This window comes from Crocuta crocuta, unplaced genomic scaffold, assembly GCF_008692635.1.
Source record: "Crocuta crocuta isolate KB4526 unplaced genomic scaffold, BGI_CrCroc_1.0 scaffold162, whole genome shotgun sequence".
Classification (NCBI taxonomy): Eukaryota; Metazoa; Chordata; class Mammalia; order Carnivora; family Hyaenidae; genus Crocuta; species Crocuta crocuta.
In genome coordinates this window covers 2,783,306-2,807,469 of record NW_027529433.1, presented here as the reverse complement: position 1 = coordinate 2,807,469, position 24,164 = coordinate 2,783,306, and the positions used below count along the sequence as shown (strand labels likewise).

Sequence of the window (24,164 nt, the reverse complement as noted above, 5' to 3'; positions counted from 1 at the left end):
ACTGTAGGGGTACCTGGGTGGCTCAGTCAGTTAAGCATCTGACTTCAACTTAGGTCATGATCTTGCAGTTCATGAGTTCAAGCCCTGTGTTGGAATCAGTGCTGACAGTTCAGAGCCTGGAGCCTGCTTTGGATCCTGTGTCTCCCTCTCTCTCTGCCCCTCCCCCCTTGCTCATGTGCTCACTCTCTCTTTGTAAATAAACATAAAAAAGAAACCTATCACTGTAAATTTTACCTTCCACCTTGTATGTGTCTACCTTGTTCTTCCTACCTTCCATTCTCAACAAGTATTCATTTTTATTAGTTTCTTATGTATCTTCCCACAGTTTAGGTGTAGTAGCAGCAAATACAAATAGATACATGTATTTTTTTTCTTCTTCTCATTTTTTATTAAAAAATGTAGCATGGTGTTTATACTGAAGAACACATTCACTTCCTCAATTACTTTGAGTTATGAGGTTCATATTTAGAATTTTAAAGGTTTTGTTCCCTCTCAAACCACAATTGATAAAAGCTTAATTGCAGAAAGACAAAAATTCTGTTACTGGAATTATGGCCATATGTAATTTTTCTCATAACATTTTTTATTACTAAAACACTTGCAAGGTTATTTTTTATTTGAGCTATATTTCAGACCTTTATTTTTTTCCTAAGACACCTAGCCTTGCCATCTAAATTACCTTTTACCATATAATTGACATTTTCTTTTCATATCGGATTTTCATAGTTTTAAATCTTTTATTTTTTTTTTGGATTTAGCTTGGAACAATTTAATGTTTAACACCTTTTAGGAAATATTTTGTCATCTGCACTGATAAAATTATAACCATATTTTCATGGTTTACCCAAATGAATTAGTGGGTCTAACTCAAGAGTTTTATTATGAACCTGTGAATATAATAAAGTTTTCTTTTGGTAAAATACAGTGCTTCCCAGCCTCCAAGATAACCCCCAATGATCCCTACCTCCTGATATTCATACTCTTGTGTAATCCCTCCCACATAACATTGTTGGTCTTTGTGACCAGTAGAGTATGGCAGAACGGTTGGTATGTTATTTCTAAGACTATGTTGTAAAAAACTATCGCTTTCATCTTTGGTATGTTTCTTCCCACTACCAGTGTTCCTTTCATCCCTTTCTTCCTATTTTTAATGCTTGGCTCTGTCCCTCCCTCCCTGTCTCTCTGTTAAATCACTCACTCTTGGGGAAGCCAGGTGCCAGGCATGCACAACTCCATGGGGAGGCCCAGTTGGCAAGGAACTGAAGCCAACTGTCACATGAGTGGAAACCCCAGTCAAGCCTTCAAGTTGCAGCCACAGCCAAAAAGTTGCAACCTCATGAGAACTACCAAACTAAACCATTCTCAGATTTCTGAATCTCAGAAACTCTAAGATAATAAATTTTTCTGGTGCTAAATTTTCTGGTGATTTGTTATATGCAGCAAATACTATTGGATAACTAATATACTTCTATTTTTGAGCAGGTATGCATAAAAATTGCTAAAAGTGATTAACTGCTGATAGAATAAAGCATATTTCCTAGTAACATTTATGGATTACATGCCACAAGTAGGATGTGCTATGTGCAGAGAATACCAATAGAGCAGGGTTTGGCATATAGGAACAAAGATGCAGTTGTGAGAAACTTCCTGTTTCTGGGAATTGCATGCTGGGATACTTAGATCCATGCTTCTGCTGAAAACTTAAGGTGATTAAAATACAAAAGTCTGAAAGCATTAAGATACTAAGAAAGCAATGTTCAAAAGGAAAGAGAAGAAGAGACGTGGGCATGGGGTCCTATTGAGACAACCTTATGGGATGAAGGGGCTAGACATTAAAGCTCAAGACCCAGACAAGGTTGTGAATCTAATCAGAATCATGAACCTAATGGGAACTTCCCCACAAGGATGAGACACACCCCTCCAACCCCAAAGGGTTTTAGCTTTTGGATGAGGATGAACCAGAAGTACATAAAGTGTTATAAAACTGTAGTCAAATTAAGAATTGCCTACATCATCCAAAATCTTTTTTTTTTTTTAATGTTTTATTTATTTCTAGGAGAGAGAGAGACAGCATGAGCAGGGGAGGGTCAGAGAGAGGCAGATACAGACTCTGAAACAGGCTCCAGGCTCCGAGCTGGCAGTCAGCACAGAGCCCGACGCGGGGCTCGAACCCAAGAACCGCGAGATCATGACCTGAGCGAAAGTCGGACACTCAATCGACTAAGCCACCCGGGCGCCCCTACATCGTCCAAAATCTTAAGCATTTAACTTGCTTTAAGGTGTTCCAGACTCCAGGAGGAATAAAAATGTAAATCCTCTCCATAGAAAAGTAACTTCATTGCATGCCTCAAATTACTTTTAAAATATAACATTTACTAACACACAGTTAACATATAAATAGGTAGTCATGTAAGGAAATGCCTAGAGAGCCAAGAACTAGTAGAAATAATGAAAAACCCTTTTAGATAGGTATTAGAGTTTTGTTTTCTGTGTTTAAACAATAGATGTGAGGTACCTGTAGGGAATGGAACACTATAAAAAGGATGGAGCTAATTTGGGAAAACACTGAATACACATGTTGCAAGAATATATAAAAACTCTAAAGCTCTAAGTAGGTTTAATGGTAGGATAGAATACAGCCACTGGGGAAAATTTATAAATAAGGATAGAAATCAGGAGAAATTCTCCAGAGTGCAGCCTGGAAAGAAAAATTTGGAAAGATGAAAAGAAACAGACATATACAGCAGGTAGTGAGAAATCATAACCTGCTTAATTAGCTGCAGGGGACAGGAGAATAGGACACAACAAATATTTTTTTAAAAAAAATTTAATGTTTACTTTTGACTCTTGATTTCGACTCCGGTCATGATCATATGGTTTGTGAGTTGGAGCCCCACACTGGGCTCTGTGCTAACAATATGGAGCCTGATTGGGATTCTCTCTCTGCCCATCTCCCACTCATTTTTGCATTAGCACTCTCTCTAAAAATATCAAAATATGGGGACAAAGTAACTGAACACATTCTCTCAAAATAAGTGTGGTTTCATAAGCTCTCACTATGTCAGTTGTAGGGAGAGACAGCCAAGCTTTTGCATTTCCAAATCCACTGGGAATAAAAGGAAATAACTCTGAATTATAAGTGATTTTAAAAGCTTAGTTCCCATCCTTTGCAATTTGAGAACTGAAAGGTAGAAGTACTCAAAGTTTATTCTCATAATAGTTGACTTAAAGACCAAGAGTCACAGTTAAAATACTCCTGGATATGTTCTATCATTATGAATCAGCCTTTCTAAAAGTTTCAGCTTTATTATCCCTAATATGCTCACTGTTCATCTATTATTAAATGGTGGCAACTGTGTAAAACTTAAAAAGGATTATTTTGTCTTGAAAGTACTGTACTACATTGACCTTAACCTTGTCTATAATAGTAAAAATTGGTAGATTCTTATTCATAATCTCTATAAGGATACAGTATTTTTAAAATTGTTTTATGTCATGAAGAAACTAGACCCCTCCCCAAGGAAAAAACACACATAAACACCATATGTTTTTTACAAAAAAAAAACAAAAAACCAAACCAAAACCCTAACTTCTAAGAGAAATCTGGAAAACAAACTAAAATTAAAATCTTACCAAAAATAAGATACTACCCTAAGCCACAATTGCTGCCTTCCCTCACACTTAAAAAAAAAAAAAATCTCAGGATGTTCAAATACCCCATCAAAAGTTATTTTCTTTAAAAGCAACAACACTTTGGCAGCCTTCAGACTCAAAATCATAAATGTTGCCAGGAGGATGAGCTTGGGTAAAAAGGTAAAAATCTGTAAGTTATTGAAGTATCTGTCTTATAAAAGAAGCCCTTCTCACCGTCAGAAAAACTTCTGGGGACCACAGCCAGGGTGATCATGAGAATCTTTAATATTCCTCTGTGACAATCTCTGTCTCTGTCACTCTTTCTCTTTCTCTCTGTACCTCGCCTGCTTACTCTCTCTCTCTCAAAATAAAAAAAACAAAAACAAAAAAATAATGTAAATCATTGTAATTCAGGGCTTAAATTAATCAAAGGGTTTTTAAGAATCGAGTATTTATTTAATACCTTGGTTCTCTTTAGCAGCTTAACAATTTTTTTTTTTAATTTAACACATTTGACAGGCATTATTGCCACTTCATCCAATTTGCTATGTTTACTTACAGTGTTAAACAGTTCATGAAAACGTATTCATGGGATTAAAAATGAACCTTAAGGGGCGTCTGGGTGGCTTAGTCGGTTAAGCGTCCGACTTTCGCTTATGTCATGATCTCGCGGTTCGTGGGTTCGAGCCCCGCGTCGGGCTCTGTGCTGACTGCCAGCTCAGAGCCTGGAGCCTGTTTCAGTCTGTGACTCCCTCTCTCTCTGACCCTCCCCTGCTCACGCTGTCTCTCTCTCTCTCTCTCCTAGAAATAAATAAAAAAAAATTAAAAAATTAAAAAAAAAATGAACCTTAAACATCATTTAACTAAGTTCTAAGGCCAGCTACACTCTTACCCAAGCATGAGTTATGTATACTGAATCAAAGGTCATGCTTCCATGATGACATCATCTTATTCTGCTTCTCAAATATGTACAGTGTCACCACTTCTACCCAGACTGGATTACTCAGAACTAACAATACACTATTTACTCCTGTTTATTTATATCATCAAAAGCATCTCTAAACTCTCAGATCAATGCCCGTTTGTTACTTTCTAATCTCATAAGGTTCTATATATCTGCTATCCTTTCCTCAATGCACCATATACCCTTAACATGAAATCTTTCCTTTGTGCCAAAAAAAGCAATTAGATACATATTTGTTATAAAAATTCAGAGGCAGAGAAAATAGTATGATGATGCTTCATGTACCGATCCTATAACAAACCTCAGATTCAACAATATTCAAGATTTTCCACTTTTGCTTCATCTATCCCTTTATTTCTTTGCTGGAGTGTCTTCAACCCAATCTCAGACATCATCATTTATGGCCTATTTTACCAATAGGCCATAAAAACTTTTTAAACTGCAACTGATACCATCAAGAAAAGTGAAAAAAGCACCTACACAATGGGAGAATATATTTGCAAATCACATATGTCAAGGGACTGTAGTCAGACTTTATAAGAAACTTTTATAATTCAACAACCCCCCCCACAAACAAACCCATTAAAATGAGCAAATGATTTGAATAAACATTTCTCCAAAGAAAATATATAGTCAATAAGCATTTGAAAATATGGTCAACATTATTAATCACCAGGGAAATCCAAGTCAAGACTAGAATGAGATAGTACTTCATTTTCCACTTGGATGGCTACAATTAAAAAATCAACAGATAACAAGTATCGTTGAGAATGTAGACAAATTGGAACCCTCATACATAGCTGGAGGGAATGCAAAATGGAGTCTCTGCTTTGAAAACTGGCAGTTCCTCAAAAAGTTAAACAGTTACCGTAGGAACCAGTAAGTCTACTCAAAGAGAAATACTTCCACATACTTCCTTTTTTGTTGTTTTTAAAAAATAGTTTATTGTCAAATTGGTTTCCAAAAAACACCCAGTGCTCATCCCCACAAGTGCCCTCCTCCATGCCCATCACCCCACATACTTCCACACAGAATCTATACATGAATGCTTATAGCAGCATTAGTCATTAAGTAGCCAGAAAGCAGAAAGACCACAAATGTCTGTTAACTGATGAATAGACAAATGTGGTGTATACAAACAGTGGAATTTCTCTCGGCCATGAAGAATAAAGTACTGATGCACCTTACAATACAGACCAAGCTTACAAACATACGCTAAATGAAAGAAGCCAGTCACAAAAGATGTAACATTGCAGGATTCCATGTATGTGAAGTGGCCAGCATAAGCAAATCCAGAGACAAAAATAAGATTTATGGTGCAAAGGGTTGGGGAGGAAATGGAAAGTGGCTGCTGTTCTTAAGGTGACTGTGGTGTGGTTGCAAAATTCTATGAATACTCTGACTTGAACACTTTAAACGTATAACATTTTTTTTATTATGAGGGAAATGCCAATCAAATACAAGTCAACCCATTATATATCTCAAAGATCTTTTTTTTTAAAGACCACTGAAATTATTGAAATTTAGTGTTTTCTGAAACTCTAGAAATCTTTTTGATTCAGCTAGAGAACATCCAGAAAATAGTGAAAGCCTGAGGACAAACTGAAATAATTACAACCCAAGCGTGAAAAGACTAAAAGATAATTAAAATCGTGTTATGTGTCAGGTGATGTGTTATCTTAATTTCACAACTGACTGAGCTGTGTCCCAGTCACAGGACCAGAAAATGGCAGTGCTATGCTGCGGAGATCAGTTTGCCTCTGCCCCATGTTTTTCTACCTTCAGCAAGGCTGCGGAAAGTAAGAAGTTGAGGGCAAGGAAGGCAGTGGGTAAAGGGAATACAGCGCTCGGAGTGTTTCCAGAGTGAACACTGGTAGAGAGGAAGCGGGAGACAGAAAACTTGCAAGTTATCACTTCAAAATACTTGTGAAGAAACACTCATTATGGAGAAATGATTTCACGTCACTTTAGGACGGCACTAAAATAAAAAAGAAAATATATCCAACTTTGGAAAATCGTACCCCACACCAGTCGGCTTCTTTCAATCACGGCGTCTCAACCTCTGCCTTCCCGGACGTAAAGTTCTTCAGCAGAAGCGCCCGTTTTCCCACTACCTTTCAAAAGAGCAATTCGCGCGACACTTGGACAGCGAACACCAGCGCTGAGACTGCGCGCTCGCGAAACTCGAACCTCAGTCTCTGCGCGTGCGCACTGCTTCCCGGGCCCCTTCCGCCAGCGCTTGGGAACCTCGGCTCCGGCGCTCAGTGGGACGCAGGAGACTGCTCTTCTGTGTACAGTGTGTTATTTGTTGAGTCCGGTTTCCACGCCACCTGAGACGGTCAGCGGCGGTTGCCCACGGCTCAGCGCCTCCGCGGACTGCGGTCGGTCGTTGCCATGACGGCGACCGCTGGGGGCCCTGGTAAGCGCGGATCCGGCCTTTGTGGGTCCCTGAAGGCTCCACACGATTGGCTCACAGTCCTGCACTTTGGCCTCGCGCCTGTAGTTGGAGCGCTTTGAGGCTCCTCTGACAGCACCACTCCCTTTTCTTGATGGGGGTCCACTTTCTCAGTGCGCCCACAACCGACTGGCCTAGAACTTTGGTTCCTCCCATGGGCCTTAAGACAAAAGCCGACGTGACGGCCATGAATAGCTAGAATATTGTACCCTTAAAAAAAGGGGGGGGGATGCTGGGGCGCCTGGGTGGCTCAGGTCATGATCTCACGTTCGTGGGTTCGAGCCCCGCGTCGGACTCTGCTGACAGCTCAGAGCCTGGAGCCTGTCTTTGGATTCTGTCTTCCTCTTTTTCTGACCCTCCTCTGCTCACACTCTCTTTATCTCTCAAAAATAAATAAAACATTTTTTAAAAATTTAAAAAAGGAATGCTTAGGGCAATTTTGGGTTCATAGGAAAACTGAGCTGGAAGAGACAGAGATTCTCCACATACTCCCTATTGGGACACTGCATAGCTTCCCAATTATCATCATTTCCTGTTTTTGTGAGCCAACATTGATACCTCATAATTAACCAAAGTCCATAGTTTACCTTTGGGTTCATTGTTAGCGGTGTACATTCTTGGGGTGTAGACAAATGTATAATGCTTTGTATCACTCATTGTGTTATCATACAAAATAGTTCCCTCCAAATCCTCTGAGCCCACTTATTCATACCCACCTTCAACAACCACTGATCTTTTTATTATCTCCATAGTTTTGTCTTTTCCAGAATGTCATATAGTTGGAATCATACAGTCTGTAGCCTTTGAAATCATACAGTAGGTCGTCGATGATAGATTGACTAAATAAGTCAATACACTTAAGAGTATGCATTTGAAGTTCTTCATGACTTAGGAGCTCATTTTTTAAAAAAAGTTTTTATGTTACTTATTTCTGAGAGAGAGAGAGAAAGAGAGAGAGGCAGCGTGTGCAGGGGAGGGTCAGAGAGAAAGGAAGATAAAGAATCTGAAGCAGGCCCCAGGCTCTGAGCTAGCTGTCCAGCACAGAGGCCGACACGGGACTCGAACCCACGAACTGTGAGATCATGACCTGAGCCGAAGTCGGAGGCTTAACCGACTGAGCCACCCAGGTGCCCAAGAGCTCATTTCTTTTTAGCACTGAATAATATTCCTAGTCAGGTGTCTGCATGTATCAGAGCTTTTTAACTCCGTGAAAGACATCTTGGTTGATTACAATTTTTGGCAGTTATGATTAAACCCGTTGTAAACATCCATGTGCAGGTATTTGTATGGACTTAAATTTTTAACTTCCATGGGTAGAAGTCAAGGAGCACAACTGCTGGATAGTATGGTAAGAGTATGTTTAGTTTTGTAATAAACTATCTTTTAAAGTGGCTCTACCATTTTTGCAGTCTCACCAATAGTGAATGAGAGTACCTGTTGCTCCACATTCTCACCAGTATTTGGTGTTGTCAGTGTTCCACATTTTGGCCATTCTAATAGGTTATGTAGTTGTACCTTATTGTTGTTTTGTGTTTCTTTTCTTTTCTTCTTTTTTTTTCCCAATGTTTATTTATTTTGAGAGACAGCATGAGTGGAGAAGGGCAGAGAAAGGGAGAGAGAGAATCCCAAGCAGGCAAGAGGTCAGTGCCAAGCAAGCCCAGTGTGGAGTCTGATCTCAAGAACCATGAGATCATGACCTGAGCCAAAATCAAGAGTCAGACATTTAATCAACTGAGCCACTCAGGTGCCCAAGAAGTTTTTTCATCTTAAAACCCAGTTTACTCATTATTTCTTTTATGGATGGTACCTTTGGTGTTGTATCTATAAAGTCATTGCTATACCTAAGGTGATCTAGATTTCCTTCTATATTTTCTTCTAAGAGTTTTATAGTTCTGTATTTAATTTTTGTGAAGGATACAAGGTCTGTTTCCAGATTCATGGTTTTCCATGTGGATTGTCAGTTGTTCCAGCATCATTGTTGAAAAGATTATCTTTACTGCATTGTATTGCCTTTGTTCCTTTGTTAAAGATCAGTTGACTCTATGGGTGTTTACTTTAGGGCTCTCTGATCCATTTCACTGATCTCTTTGTCTGTTTTTTCACCCGTACCACCCTGTCTTGATTACTGCAGCTTTATAGTAAGTCTTGATGTTGGGTAGTGTCACCCCTTTTTCTTCTTTTTTAGGTTGTGTTGGCTAGCCTTGTTTTTATGCCCTCCATATAAATTTTAGAATCAGTTTGTCAATATTTATAAAATAACTTTGTGGGATTTTGATTGGGATTGCTTGAATCTGTAGATCAAGTTGGAAGAACTGACATCTTGACTATATTGAGTCAAGATGGTTTTTCTATCCATGCGCGTGGAATATATCTAAGTAGTTCTTTGATTTCATTTATCAGAGTTTTGTAGTTTTTCTTTTATACACCTTGCACATATTTTGTTAGATTTGTACCTAAGTATTTTGGGGTTTTTGGGTGCTAATGTGAATGGTGATGTGTTTTTCATTTGAAATTCCACTTGTTTTTATGCTGATAAGTAGGAAAGAAATTGACTTTTATATATTAACCTTGTATCTTTCAACCTTGCAGTAATAACTTATTAATTCTGGGAGTTTTTGTATTGATTCTTTCAGATTTTTTTGCATATACAGGCATGTCATTTGTGAACAAAGACTGTTTTATTTTTTCTTCCCCAATCTGTATACTTTTATTTCTTTCTGTTGTCTTAGTGCATTAGCTAGTACTTCTAGTATGATGTTGAAAAGGAGTGGTGAAGGGGTAGGAATACTGCGTTTTGAGGTGCTGGTTGAAAGTAACATTTATATCATCCATAATTTCAGTACATCAAATGCAGAGTAGTTTTGGTCAGTCTGATTCTCCTTGGAATTGTGTGAAAGAGAAATGCATACAAATGGGTGTGGTCAAGCATTATTCTAGCTTTTTGAATCCAGCCTTTGCAAGCTGGTGATTCGTGTGTCCCTGTTGTTTGACCCCAGAGTTAGAGGTGTTTTAAACCAGGCAGTTCTGCTCCAGAAGGTTGCAGTATCTTTTACATAAACATAAGTAGTCACATTAGACAGCTTTGGTGACATATTTTTTAAGCTTTAGTTTTTTCCTTATTGTAAGCATAATACATGCTCATTATAGAACATTTATAAAATATATCGAAGCAGGGGGAAAATCCACAAAATGCCAATAGAAACTTTTTGATATATTTTCTAATGTGAATGATAAAATAAGATGGAGTCACTTGTGTCAAGGAGTTTTAACATGAGCCAGAAGGCGATTAAGGGGGTGGGCCTTAGGCACATTCTCTTCAGGTAGAACCGTGAACTTTGGAACTGGGCCAAACTGCAAATATTCCAAGGACTCTGCATGAACACATGCAACTTACTATGGTAATTGACTTTTTCTTAGTGATAGCCTTAGCAACCAATTATGTTTAGCTAGTTGTTGTTGTTGTTTGCCACCAACAGCAATCAAATTTTTTTGTAAAGAACATATAGAAACATTCTTTTTTGTCTTTAAAAACTCCTGACCTTGGTTCCTAGTGAGATACGATTTGGGTTGCTACCCAAACCTGTGCTCCCTGAATTGCAATTCTCAGATTGCAAATAAATGCTTTTATTTCATTTCTGCCTCTTCTCTTGGTTGACACTACAATCTTGACTTTTAAGAACACAGTATACATGTCACCATATGCATTATGTCTCTTTTTTGGTTTTCTTCCACTTTTTAAAAATGTACAAAGTAGTTTTTTTTAGAACATTAATTTTTAGTGACTAGAACAAGAAAAATTTATTATCTTACAAGTCTGTGGGTCAAAAATCTGAAATAGTCCCAGTGACCTAAAATCAAAGTGTCAGCAAGGCTGCTTTCCTTCTGGGGGCTCTAGGAGAGAATCAGTGTTCTTGTCCTGCCATCCTCTAGAGACTGCTTGAGTTCCTTGGCTCACGATTTCTTCCTCCATGTTCAGAACCAGCAATGGCTGGTCCAGTCTTTCTCACATGTTTCACTCTGACACTGACTCTCTTGCTTCCCTCTTTGACTTATAAGGATCTTGTGATTCAATGGGCCCATCTGGATAATCCAAGCTAATCTCCCCACCTCAAAGTCAGCTGATTAACAAATTTAATTCCGTTTGTCATCTTAATTCCCTTTGTAATATAACATATTCACAGGACACAGAGATTAGGATGTGGACATCTTTGCAGGGGGGTGGTCATAATTCTTCCTACCACAGTTCCCACATACTGTTCTTCACTGTGTTTTTCCCCCACTTAACATATCTTTGGGATTATATAAGTACATCTAGATTTGCCTTATTCTTTTTAATGGCTGCATAATGTTCCATTGCATGGATATACCATATTTATTTAATGAATCCACTGTTGATGGATATTTTAGATTATTTTCACTCTTGCTATTACAAACAGCGTTATAGCAAATATCCTTGTACCAAATGTTTCACTTTCCACGTATATCTGTCTATGGGATAAGTTTATGAAAGTGGAATTTCTAGGTAGACGTATTTTTCTTTTTTTAAAAAATTCTTCCTTCTAAAAAATCTTTATTGAGATATAATTTCCAATCCATACAATTCACTTATTAAAGCATACAATTCAGTGGTTTTTAATATATCAGAGTTGTGTAACCATCACCACAGTAATTTGTGGTGAGCTGAAATCATGAGTAGGACACTTAACTGACTGAGCCACCCAGGCACCCCTAACTCAAATATTTTTTAAATTGCTGTGTATTTTCTTCTGAGTCTGAAAAGTGTATGACTGTTGCCTATGCTAAATAGAGCCACATGTTTAGGGCCATAGTGGATGCTACAGCTAATTCTTACCTTTATTCTATAGCCTCATATATAGAGTGATTGCTAAGTTGCGTGCATTTTAGTTAGAAGTTCTCTTTATACATCCCTCCATTCTCTAATCGAAATTTACTTTTTCTCAGTGCCTTATTGGAAGTTTCTGCTGGTTGTTTTCAGGTTCTTAACTGTTGTTAGGCAAGGTTAAGAGACATAATTAACAGATGATATAATCTCATGCATAAGGAATTTGCAGCCAATTGATAGGCATTAAAATGTTTAAATTAATATACAAGAATTAGGTAGGTAACTGTTTTTCTCATTGTTATATTAGGATATGACACAGTATGGAGTAGATTTGGATTCAAGTACTATAGTCTTGGTTAACTCATATATTTTAATGCTTAATAGAAAATCTGGACGGCCAAAAAGTAGTTGATAGATATGGGAATTATGTGTATTTGTACATGATAAACAAATCTATAAATATCAGCTCAGGAATTTAGTCACTGACATAAATGTTGTCCAGATTCATAATCTGAAGGTGAATATGCTTAAATGTATAGTTTATGATTCTAAATTATTAATATAAATATAGAATGGGGCCTCCGGCCAAGAAAACAATTAAGATATACAGAGTTTAAAAGGTTTTAGTATAGCTTTAAGAAAAAGTTTATATAGTTATTTTGAGAGGGAGAGAGAAAGAGAGACAGTGTGTGTGCATGCACAAGTAGGGGAGGAGCAGAGAGAGAGGCAGAGAATTCCAAGCAGGCTCTGTGCTATCACCACAGAGCCTAATGTGGGGGCTGAGTATCATATACCTTAAAATCATGACCTGAGCTGAAATCAAGAGTCAAACGCTTAACTGACCAAACCACCCAGTCATCCCTCATATAGCTTTTAATATGACTTCACATACATTTTACCTGTTTATGGGGCCAGTATTGGAGAGAATATCATATGAAAATCTTGCTTTAAAATACCTGCTTCTACATTTCTTTTTCTTCCTACATATTCCTCATGCTTCTGAGTTTCAGACTATTCTATATGTTTACTAATTATTACTATATCATATACACATGTTCTCAATTGCCATGTCATAATACTTGTTCTCAATTTTTAAAATTTTGTATTATTGCCAGTTTAATTACCTTATTCTCCTCCAAAATATACTAAAAATGTTTACTCCACAAAAGATCATCCACTTTTAAAAATATAAATGTTGTTTTAGGATCTTGGAGTGAAAATATACTAGAATATTTTCTGAGAAATAACCAGATCACAACAGAAGATGGCGCTGAGATCTTTTGGTATCATGCTGCTAACCACAAGGCACAAGTGAATGAGGCACTGAAAAGTAAGTCAATATAGTTTCTTGTATTTACATTGGATAATAGATTAATTCAACTCTTTTTTTGATATCTGACATTATTTTCAGGTATCAAAGACTTAGAAGATCAAAGTGTAAACCCTAGGCTGACATAAACATTTTAATAAAATATTTCATTTTGTTTACAAAATGAACAAATTTCCATAGTGAATTTTCTTTTTTTCTAGTAGTTTGCCTTTTCCGTATCTATTTGAAACATCCAATGTATTTACACTTGCTTATATACTGTAGTGACTGAAGTAAAATTTTTGTGGTCACTGTTGTATGTCTTACATATTTTTGTGTCTTTCATAGTGTATTAAGGAAAGGGTCAGTAAATATTTGTTGAATGGATGGATGAAGCCATTGTATCCTAATTTATAATAAATTGCCTTGGGCAGTATTTATGCTTAGGCTAGAAACAAGACTTTGGTTTACTAACTCCATCTATAATTTTCTATACCTATACCGACATCTACATCTATGTCTACCTTCATTATAGATGAACATGATAGCAGTTTTTTCAGCCTTTTCCTATGATGTGCCCCTGTTGGCTGCAGCAGCACAGGAGACTGAGAGCATATCACCAGAGAGGTCTGGGGCATAACAAAGTGACCCAGTACAACAAGGAAAATTCCTCAGTCCCAAGTTTTATTATAAAAATCTATGCATCTTTTGCATCCTATTCAATTATGTATCTGGATAATGTGTCTGAATGCATATTTCTTTTATTATAAAGATATTGCTTTAAATTGTTATTCTTTGCTCCTCAAAGGGAAGAACTTTGGTTTAATATTGAATCCTTGAACCTAGAACACGTAATAACCATACAGTGATTCTTTAATAGATGAATTTTAGCAAAAGCAATGCTTCAGGAAAAAGTTGATTAGTGGTTTCTAGGAGCTGGTTGCAGCAGACAATAGGGAGTGAATGCTAATGGATACAGGGTTTCTTTCTGGGATAATGAAATTTTTCTGGAATTAGATAGTGGTAGTGGTTGTACAGCATTCTGAATATTCTAAAAATCACTGAATGGTATCCTTTAAAGTGTGAATTTTATGGTATGTGAATTATATATCAATTTTTTTAAGTGAAGAAAGGAAGAGATAAAACTATTTGCAGACAGTATGGTTGTATATATAGAAAATTAAAGTTTCTGCAGATAAATGATTGTTAAGTCATGAGTAAATTTAGAAAATCTCAGGATACAAAGTCAAAACAGAAAATAAATTTTATTTCTATGTAACAACAACTAAAAATATGGAAAAAATCTTTAAAATTTACAGTTCATAATATCCTATGTAGAAATCTTATACTAGAAATAATCTAATTAAATATGGGTACTTTACTTTTAAGCTTGTTTTACAATTGCCAATGGAAAGTTATTTCCAATCGCTGGCAGTCCAATATTGATCTGGGAAGTTTTCATAGGCTACTTAGTCTTCAGAGAATGTCCTTTTAATGTTCCATTAGGCAAAACCAGAGAGCTAAGTTTAATAGCTTGGGAATGCTCTTCACAAATCCCTTTTTTAAACCATGGCTAGTTTTGCAATTTCTTTTTAGTCCAAAGTGAGGAGACAGGCTTCTGGAGACATGAAGGCTATATTTCAGTGGTTTATCCCATTTCTTCCAGAATATTTAAATGTAGTCTAACTATTATTAATAGAGCTGTTTCAGTTCTATTAATTAACAGTGATTAACCTGTAAAACTGGGTTAAAAACCTGTAAAACTGATTTAAAAAACCAAAGTACAGGAAGAACAATGTAAAAGTACTGCCTGGTATTGCACTGTCAGCACATCCCGATCACAGACTAGTCAGAATTGTTTACAGAAGTTATTACATGTAATGTAATGTTATGTTACAACATTTCAGCATGTAGATTTTAAACACATTCATTTTAAAAGATATACTGGTTTAAAAAAAAGGGAAACATTTAAGTCTTTTTGAGAATAAAGGTGTTTTTTTTTCAAAGCCTTGAAAAAAGCCTTTGTAACATCTTTAGGAAACGTGTGACTATAATAAATATCTAACGTTCCTTTTTTTTTTATAATGCTTTATTTCTGAGAGAGAGAGAGAGAGAGCAGGGGAGGGTCAAAGAGAGAGGGAGACACAGAACCTGAAGCAGGCTCCAGGCTCTGAGCTGTCAGCACCGAGCCTGACGCGGGGCTCAAACCCATGAACTGTGAGATCATGACCTGATCCGAAGTCGGACGCTTAACCGACTGAGCCACCCAGTTGCCCCAAATATCTAAAGTTTCCAATTTGATGAATGAGAAGATAAAAGTACTATTTTTATTCTCAGAAACTTCAACAAACACTTACTACTCCTTCTTTTGTATGCCCACTTTGCTATGTACTGAGAAGAAATTAAATATTATAACAACAGGGTAAGAGCTGTATGACCTAGGGAAAGGCATTTAACTCTTCACCACCTATTTGCTCATCTGTGAAACAAACATGTAAAGGCCTAACACTCAGCGCCTGGCACTTAGTAGTTAGATAAGTAAATGTTAGTTTTTGTCCTCTTCTAAAGGCTCCTGGACATGACATTTTCTGCAGTCCTTATTTTATTACTATTAACTTAAGTTCTTTTATTTGGAAAGGTTCTGCTCACATGATAGAGGCCGATGTCCTTCTTCCAAGTGATGGATCAGAATATAGCCAACCAATCATGGCCCATCCTCCTGAAACAAATAGTGATAATACTTTACAGGAATGGCTGAATGAAGTTATAAAAAGCAATAAAGGCATCAAACTGGATTTCAAGAGGTATTTGTGTACACATTTTCAGTTTTTCAGTTGTTATAGAATAACATGGAAAAAAAGGATTAATAGCATCATATATCTGTGCTTGACTAACTAACTTTATACTTTAAACTGAAAATAGAATTGCAAACTAATATATTTCAAGAATGGACCTAAAATTGTTTGCTAAAATTGTTTCTTGGGAACCCTTTGAAGATAAAATTAATTTTTACAAAGGAATTTATCGTAAGTTACCATTGTGATAATAGAATGATAAATTTAGAACCTAAGGTTTCTTTACCAATAATATTTTGGAAGTATTGATAATGAAGAGGAAGATTGTCATTTCCTTTCCTGTAGCTGTTATGGGAAACTTTACTTTTGTGGTATTTTGGCAGGGTAAAAACTATAGGTAAAGCCAGGAATATATTGTGATACCACAAAAGCTCCCCATAAGCCCCATGAAGGTGACTGCTAATGAAATCTAGGATTTGTGGTAAATCTACCTTATCTCTGAACAATATTTTTAAATGGAATTTTCTCAAGAAATTAATAATGATTTGGAAATCTTACAGAATTATTAAGATGACTCATTTGTTGTAGGGCTAAATATCCCAGTAAACCTCATTATACTGTTGGTGAATGAAAGACCTATTTTAATATCTTAAAGTTTTTAGTGTGGTGAATGAACCAAAGTCTTTTTTATTGACAAAGAAACTTAGTCCCAGAGAAGTTAAATGATTGATCCAAAGACAGTAACTTAACTTGACAGCTGAGCAAGGATGAGATCCCAGGTTTAGTGTTCTCTGTACTATGAAATAAAAATTTGATCTTTAATGTTTGGTGACTCAGAGTTTTAGCACTCCTTGCCGTTTCATTTGTATGATTACGGTTGCCCATTGAATTGTTCTCTCTAATATAGTCTTTGGCTCCTCACCAGTCAGATCCACTCATTCATTCCTAGCAACTATCTCAAAAGGGCTGAGGCACTATAAAAAATGTTTTGCAAATTTTTTGGTCACAACATATTTGAAGGGGAATGGATTTAACTATGGACACTATAGTGTGTCAGACACTGTTCTAAGAGCATTAAATGTGTTCATTCATTTAGTCCTTATAACAATCCTAGGAGGTAGCTTATTGCTATCATTCTCATTTTCCAGTTGAGGGGAAAAAGGCAGAGAGGAGTAAGTAGCCTGCTTGTTGTCACATACTTGGTAGGAAAGCTGCCACCTTGGCTGGAGAGTTCACACTCTGAACCCAAACTCTGTACTACCTCTTTGTAAAAGTAGCTGAATTTTACTAGTTCTTATTATATGCCTTTAAGTTATTGTTTTTGGTATATAAATAATAACTAAGTATTAAAATTTTATGTGAAGTTTTCTCCTAGAATGTAATTTTAAATGGTTTATTGTAATTTTAAGTATGATTTTTATTTTCTCATCCCCAATTTCTAAACAAATAGGAAAATAGGTATGATACTCAGCAGTTGAACTTACAAGTAACTTTTTAGGGGAAAAAAACACCTATTCTATAAAAACGAAGTCTATATTCTTCCTAGGAATTTAAATAAGTACCACCAAAGGGAAATTTTAGGTGGTATACTGATCAGGACCTCCCTCTTCAAGTGGTTTTCTTGGCCAACCTTTGTCAGTTTATTATGAGAAACTTAATACATGTAAGAATTGAGAATGTTAGTCACTGTTATTTGTAATTAGAATTACATGGTATTGTCAGCATTACCTTGATTTCAAAACCAGGCAAAGACCCCACTAAAAAGTGGAACTACAGATCAATTTCTCTGTTGAACATGGATGCAAAAATTCTCAACAAGATACTAGAAGACAGAATCCAACAAACAATACATTAGAAGAATTATTCACCATGATCAAGTAGAATTTATTCCTGGGCTGCAGGGCTTGGTTCAATATCAGCAAATTAATCAATGTGATACATCACATTAATAAAAGAAAGGATAAGAACCACATGATCCTCTTAATAGACGCAGAAAAAATGTTTGACAAAATACAGCATCCTTTCTTGATAACTCTCTAGAAAGTTGGGAGAAGCATACCTCAATATATGCTCCTTTAAGGAGCATACCTCAAGATCATAAAGTCTTTATATGAAAGACACTCAGTTAATATCATTCTCAATGGAGAGAAACTGAGAACTATCCCCCTAACATCAGGAATACGACACTCCTGTTATTCAACATAGTGTTGGAAGTCCTAGCCTCAGCAAAAAGAAATAAAACTAAATTGGCAAGGAAGAAGTCAAACTTCACTCTTTGCAAATGACATTATACTCTCACATGATACTCTACTTTTGGGAAAACCCAAAAGATTCCACCAAAAAACTTGCTAGAACTGATACATGAATTCAGAAAAGTCATAGCGTATAAAATCAACATACAGAAACCAGATGCATTTCTATACATTAATAATGAAGCATCAGAAAGAGAAATCAAGGAATCTATCTTATTTACAATTGCATTGAAAACCATACAATACCTAGGAATAAACCTAACCAAAGATGTAAAACATCTGTATGTTGGAAACTATAGGAAGCTTATGAAAGAATTGAAGAAGACACCAAAAAAAATGGAAAAACATTCCATGCTCATGGATTGGAAGAAAAATACTGTTAAAATGTCGATACTGCCCCAAGCAATCTACATTTTCAATACAATCCCTATCAAAATAACACCAGCATTCTTCACAGAGCTAGAACAAACAATTCTAAAATTTGTATGGAGCCAGAAAAGACCTTGAATAGCCAAAGTAATGTTGAAAAAGAAAACCAAGGGTATCCAGGTGGCTCAGTCTGTTATTTGTCCAATTTCGGCTCAGGTCATGATCTTGAGGTTCATGGGTTCAAGCCTCACTCGATTCGGGTCTGTCCTGACAGCTCAGAGGCTGCTTTAGATTCTGTGTCTCCCTCTCTCTTTGCCCCTCCCTCACTTGTTCTCTTTCTCTCAAAAATAAATAAACATTAAAAAAGAAAGAGAAGAAAGAAAACCGAAGCTGGAGGCATCACAATTTCAGACTTCAAGCCATATTACAAAGCTGTAACTATAAAGACAGTATGGTAGTGGCACAAACACAGACACTCAGATCAGTGGGACAGAATAGAGAACCCAGGAATGTACCCACAAATGTATGGCCAGCTCATCTTTGACAAAGCAGGAAAGAATATCCAATGGGAAAAAGAGAGTTTCTTTAGCAAGTAGTGTTAGGAAAACTGGATAGCAACATGCAGAAGAGTGAACCTGGACCACTTTCTTACACCATACACAAAAAGAAACTCAAAGTGGATGAAAGACCTAAATGTAAGAAGGTAAACTATCAAAATCCTAGAGGAGAGAATGGTCAACCGCCTTTTTGATCTTGGCCACAGCAATTTCTTACTAGACACATCCCCTGAGGCAAAGGAAGCAAAAGCAAAAATGAAGTATTAGGACCTCATCAAGATAAAAAGCTTCTGCACAGTGAAGGAAACAATCAACAAAACTAAAATGCAGTCAACAGAATGGGAGACATTTGCAAATGACATATCAGATAAAAAGTTAGTATCCAAAATCTCTAAAGAACTTATCAAACTCAACCCCCAAAAAACAAGAATTTGGTGAAAAAATAGGCAATAGACATGAAGAGACATTTTTCCAAAGAAGACATCCAGATGGTTAACAGACACATGAAAAGATGCTCAACATCATTCATCATCAGGGAAATACAAATCAAAACTACAATGAGATACCACCTCATACCTGTTAGAATGTGTAAAATTAACAACTCAGGAAACAACAGATGTTGCAAGGATACAGAGAAAGGGGAACACTTTTGCACTGCTGGTGCAAATGCAAACTGGTGCAGCTACTGTGGAAAACAGTATCGAGGTTCCTCAAAACATTGAAAACAGAGCTACCCTATGACCTAGTTATTGCACTACTAGGTATTCATCCAAAGGATACATAACTGCTGATTCGAAGGGGCACATGCACCTCAATGTTTATAGCAGCATTATCAACGTTAGCCAAATTATGGAAAGAGCCCAAATGTACATCAACTGATGAGTGGATAAAGAAGATCTGGTACATATATATATATAGTGGAATATTACTTGGCACTTAAAAAGAATGAAATCTTGCCATTTGCAACAATGTGAACGGAACTAGAGTGTATTATGCTAAATGAAATAAGTCAGTCATTGAAAGACGTATCTATCATATGATTTCACTTATCTGTGGAATTTAAGAAACAAACCATCAACATAGAGAAAGGGAAGGAAAAATAAGATAAAACAGAGAGGTAGGCAAATCATAAGAGATTCTTAAATACAGAGAACAAACTGAGGCTTGCTGGAGGGGTGTTGGGTGGGGGTAGGCTAAATGGGTGATGTGCATTAAGGAGGACACTTGTTGGGATGAGCACTGGATATTATATGTAAATGATGAATCACTAAATTCTAGTGCTAAAACCCTTATTACACTGTATGTTAACTAACTTGGATTTAAATAAAATTAAAAAACAAACACACAAAAAATGAATTTACTATATGAATATACTTTAGAGATATTACTTAGAATATGAATACATTAAAAATTGCATTTGAGTATACTAAAAAATTACATGGTATTAATAGATTAATTGGGAGGGATGTATCATTTTGTAATATTTAGAAATTTGCTACATGTTCCAGTCCAGGAAAATGGTAAGTTATTCTTTCAAGTGTACATTATATATTGCTGTTGGGTCAAGTTCATCCTCAGTCTTTTTTTTCTTTTTTTCCCAAAAATGTTATGGCTTTTCTTTGATATTCAGTCTTCTAGAATAATTTTATCTTCTATTTTATTTTATACTTATTTTACGCTATTTTAGAGAGAGAGAGAGAGGGTATGAGTGAGGGAGAGGGGCAGAGAGAGAGAGAATCTTAAACGGGCTCTATGTGGAGCCTGCTACGGGGTTCTATCCAGCAGTCCTGGCATAACTACCGGAGCTGAAACAAAGAGCTGGATGCACTACTGATTGAACCACCCAGGTGACCCCAGAAGAATTTGATAATTGTTTTGTCCAATTCCAGAAAAATAAAAACTACAACAGCAAAAACTTATTTTTCTTTAGTAAGATTTTATGTTTTTCTTAATATAGGTTTTGTTTTTCTTATTTAAATTTCTGATAAGGGAAAGTGGGATTACTATAGTCTATATTAGCAATAATTAAAATATTTACATATAAAAAAGAGCACATGTATTAAATTCTTGTTTCATTATGTTATGCATCATAGCTCCCTATGGTTAACTGCACAGTGCTTTGCCCATAGTGGACACTTAATATATGCTGATGGAATTTCAGTCTTGGGGAGAATATGCTGAGATTGGATATTATCCAATGGAAAACCATTATTCAACAGACCTATATTATTTTACTAAATTGTTAAAGCCTAAGACTCTCCCTCCTGAATGTAAACTACAAATTAGTATTTAACCCAACCTCCACAGACACCAGATTTCTTAAGAAACCAGAATTCTTTCTGGAAAAAGAGGTGTTGGCCGAGGTGCATACATTAGTTTAGGTTTTCCTTCAGTTCCACCCATAAAGAGCAGAACCCCACAGTACCTTGGCTTCTCCTGTAGGCCTTGAAGACAAACAAGCTTTGGAGTCACAGCTGCAAGTTGCTTGCTACCAAAAATAGGGGTGCCAGATCTCAGAATTGTGGTTTTAACACAGCACTGATACTGTTTAGGGCAGAAAGCATTTAGGACAGAGAAATGACAGTCTCTAAATTAAAGTCTGCTAGGTCCAGCGTTAGAGTTTATTAATACACTAAAATCTAGGGCCCCCATTTCAGGGGTAGAAGCATGAGCAAAAAGAAGCTCATGATATGGGAGCGAGTGAAATAAAGGCTGGAGGCTGGTTTTCTCTGGTTTTAATGAACCGTATCCTTGCTCACTAATTAATTGGACCTAATAAATAATGAGGTTATCAGTTCCTCCTGTTACAGTAAGAGGCCCAAAAGGAGTGAGGTGAAGAATAGCAGAAGCATAGTCAGGAGGACTCCAATCCATTAAGAAAGTTGTAATGTGAGGAGAGGGTACTGAGTGTTCTTCTGTCTGACAGATATCTCCCAGAATCTTAGCCTCCCAGTGTAGTATTCACTAAAAGCTAATTTTCTTTTTAAATTTTTATTTAAATGCTAGTTAGTTAACATACATCGCAATAATGGTTTCAGGAGTAGAATTCAGTGATTTCATCCGTTACATACAATACCCAGTGCTCATTGTAACAAGAGTGTCTTCCTTAATGTCCATCACCCATCTAGCCTATCCTTCACTCACCTCCCTCCATAAGCCCTCAATTTGTTCTCTGTCATTAAGTGTCTTTTGTGGTTTGTTTTCCTCTCTTTTCTTTTTTTTCTCACTTCCCTATATTCATCTGTTTTATATCTTAATTCCACAGATGAGTGAAATCATATGGTATTTGTCTTTCTCTGTCTGACTGACTTATTTCATTTAGCCTAATACACTCTAGCTCCATCCACGTTTTTGTAAATGACACATTTTCATTCTTTTGGATGGCTGAGTAATATTCCATGGTATATATACCACATCTTCCTTATCTCTTTATCTGTCAGTGGACATTTGGGCTCTCTCCATAGTTTGGCTATTGTTGATAATGATGCTATAAACATTGAGGTGCGTGTACCTCTTCAAATCTGCATTTTTGTGACCTTTCAGTAAATACTTATTACTGCAGCTGCTAGATAATAGGGTAGTTCTATTTTTAATGTTTTGAGGGACCTCCATACTGTTCTCCAGAGTGGCTGCATCAGTTTGCATTCCCCCGAACAGTGCATGAGGGTAAAGCCAATTTTCTTTGAAGCAAACTTAAACCTTAAAGGTTCAGAAGAAATTCAGAAGTATACATAGGGTAGTGTACAGTTTGTGTATAGATTTTAAAAAGTAAAATTTATGTAGGCTGACTGAAACCTTACTGTTTTAAAACCTGTAGATGTCAGTTAGAATAGATGTAGAGAAGAATAAAGAGTGAAACTGCTTTTTTATTTAAAAGTAACTAAAATATAGTTGCNCAGGCTCTCAGCTGGCAGTCAGCACAGAGCCCGACGCGGGGCTCGAACCCACGAACCGCGAGATCACGACCTAAGCGAAAGTCGGACACTTAACTGACTAAGCCACCCAGGCGCCCCTATTTATTTATTTTTAAAGGTTTATTTATTTATTTTGAGAGAGAAATAGGGGAGGAGCAGAGAGAGAGGGACAGAGAATCCCAAGCAGGCCCCATGCTGACAGCACAGAGCCTGATGTGGGGCTCCATCTCACAAACCATGAGATCGTGGCCTGAACTGAAATCAAGAGTCACATGGTTCACTGACTGAGCCATGCAGGCACCCCCAGATGTTTATAAAATGAAAATGAAATTTAAGAAAATTTAAGGAAATGTTATAATGTTACACTTTGCAGTCAGTTTTATTTTTTTATGTTTTATTTTTTTAAAAATTTTTAATGTTTTATTTATTTCTGAGGGAGAGAGAGAGAGAGCAGGGGAGGGTGAGAGAGAAAGGGAGACATAGAATATGAAACAGGCTCCAGGCTCTGAGCTAGTTGTCAGAGCCCGATGCGGGCCCGATGCGGGGCTCGAACCCACAAACCGTGAGATCATGACCTGAGCTGAAGTCAGGCGCTTAACCAACTGAGCCACCCAGGCGCCCCTGCAGTCAGTCTTAGAAATGTGTTTATGCATCCAAATTTACAAGAATATGTGAAGGAAAAGGGGCTCTTTTCTCTGAGGTCATGAGCCAGTTTTAAAGACACAGTACCTGGGTACACTTTAGGTATTTTAGTAAATGTGAATTTTCAGGTTATAAATATATCTAATTTTAAATCTTACTTATACATTCTCTGATGACTGAATATTTGTGTATTTCCTTAAATTATTTTATACCGAGTAATCCTAATACAGAGTTTTGAAACCTCAGTCTGTCTACAAATAGTGACATTATTCATATATATATAGTACATTTCAAGTACCTTCATGAATAATAAGTATAAATCAATCTTTTGAGATATGGCATATTTTAACTTTCTCCTCTGGTTCTATGTGATCTTTGAATTTATTTAATTCAGGCATTATTGTATTATACTTTTATTAGGAAACTGAGAA

General features: G+C 36.6%; 1 protein-coding gene across 2 annotated transcripts in view; it reads left to right on the top strand.

The window, feature by feature from the left end:
* The first annotated feature begins 6,821 nt into the window (after positions 1-6,821).
* Positions 6,822-24,164, top strand: part of FAM151B (family with sequence similarity 151 member B) — a 42,203-nt gene continuing 24,860 nt past the window's right edge. For both annotated transcript variants that reach the window (XM_077759870.1, XM_077759871.1), the window contains exons 1-3: positions 6,822-7,016; positions 13,100-13,225; positions 15,843-16,008. In XM_077759870.1, the coding sequence (XP_077615996.1) occupies positions 6,992-7,016; positions 13,100-13,225; positions 15,843-16,008 (317 nt within the window). In that variant the 5' untranslated portion in view covers positions 6,822-6,991. The remainder of the gene's footprint in view (positions 7,017-13,099; positions 13,226-15,842; positions 16,009-24,164) is intronic.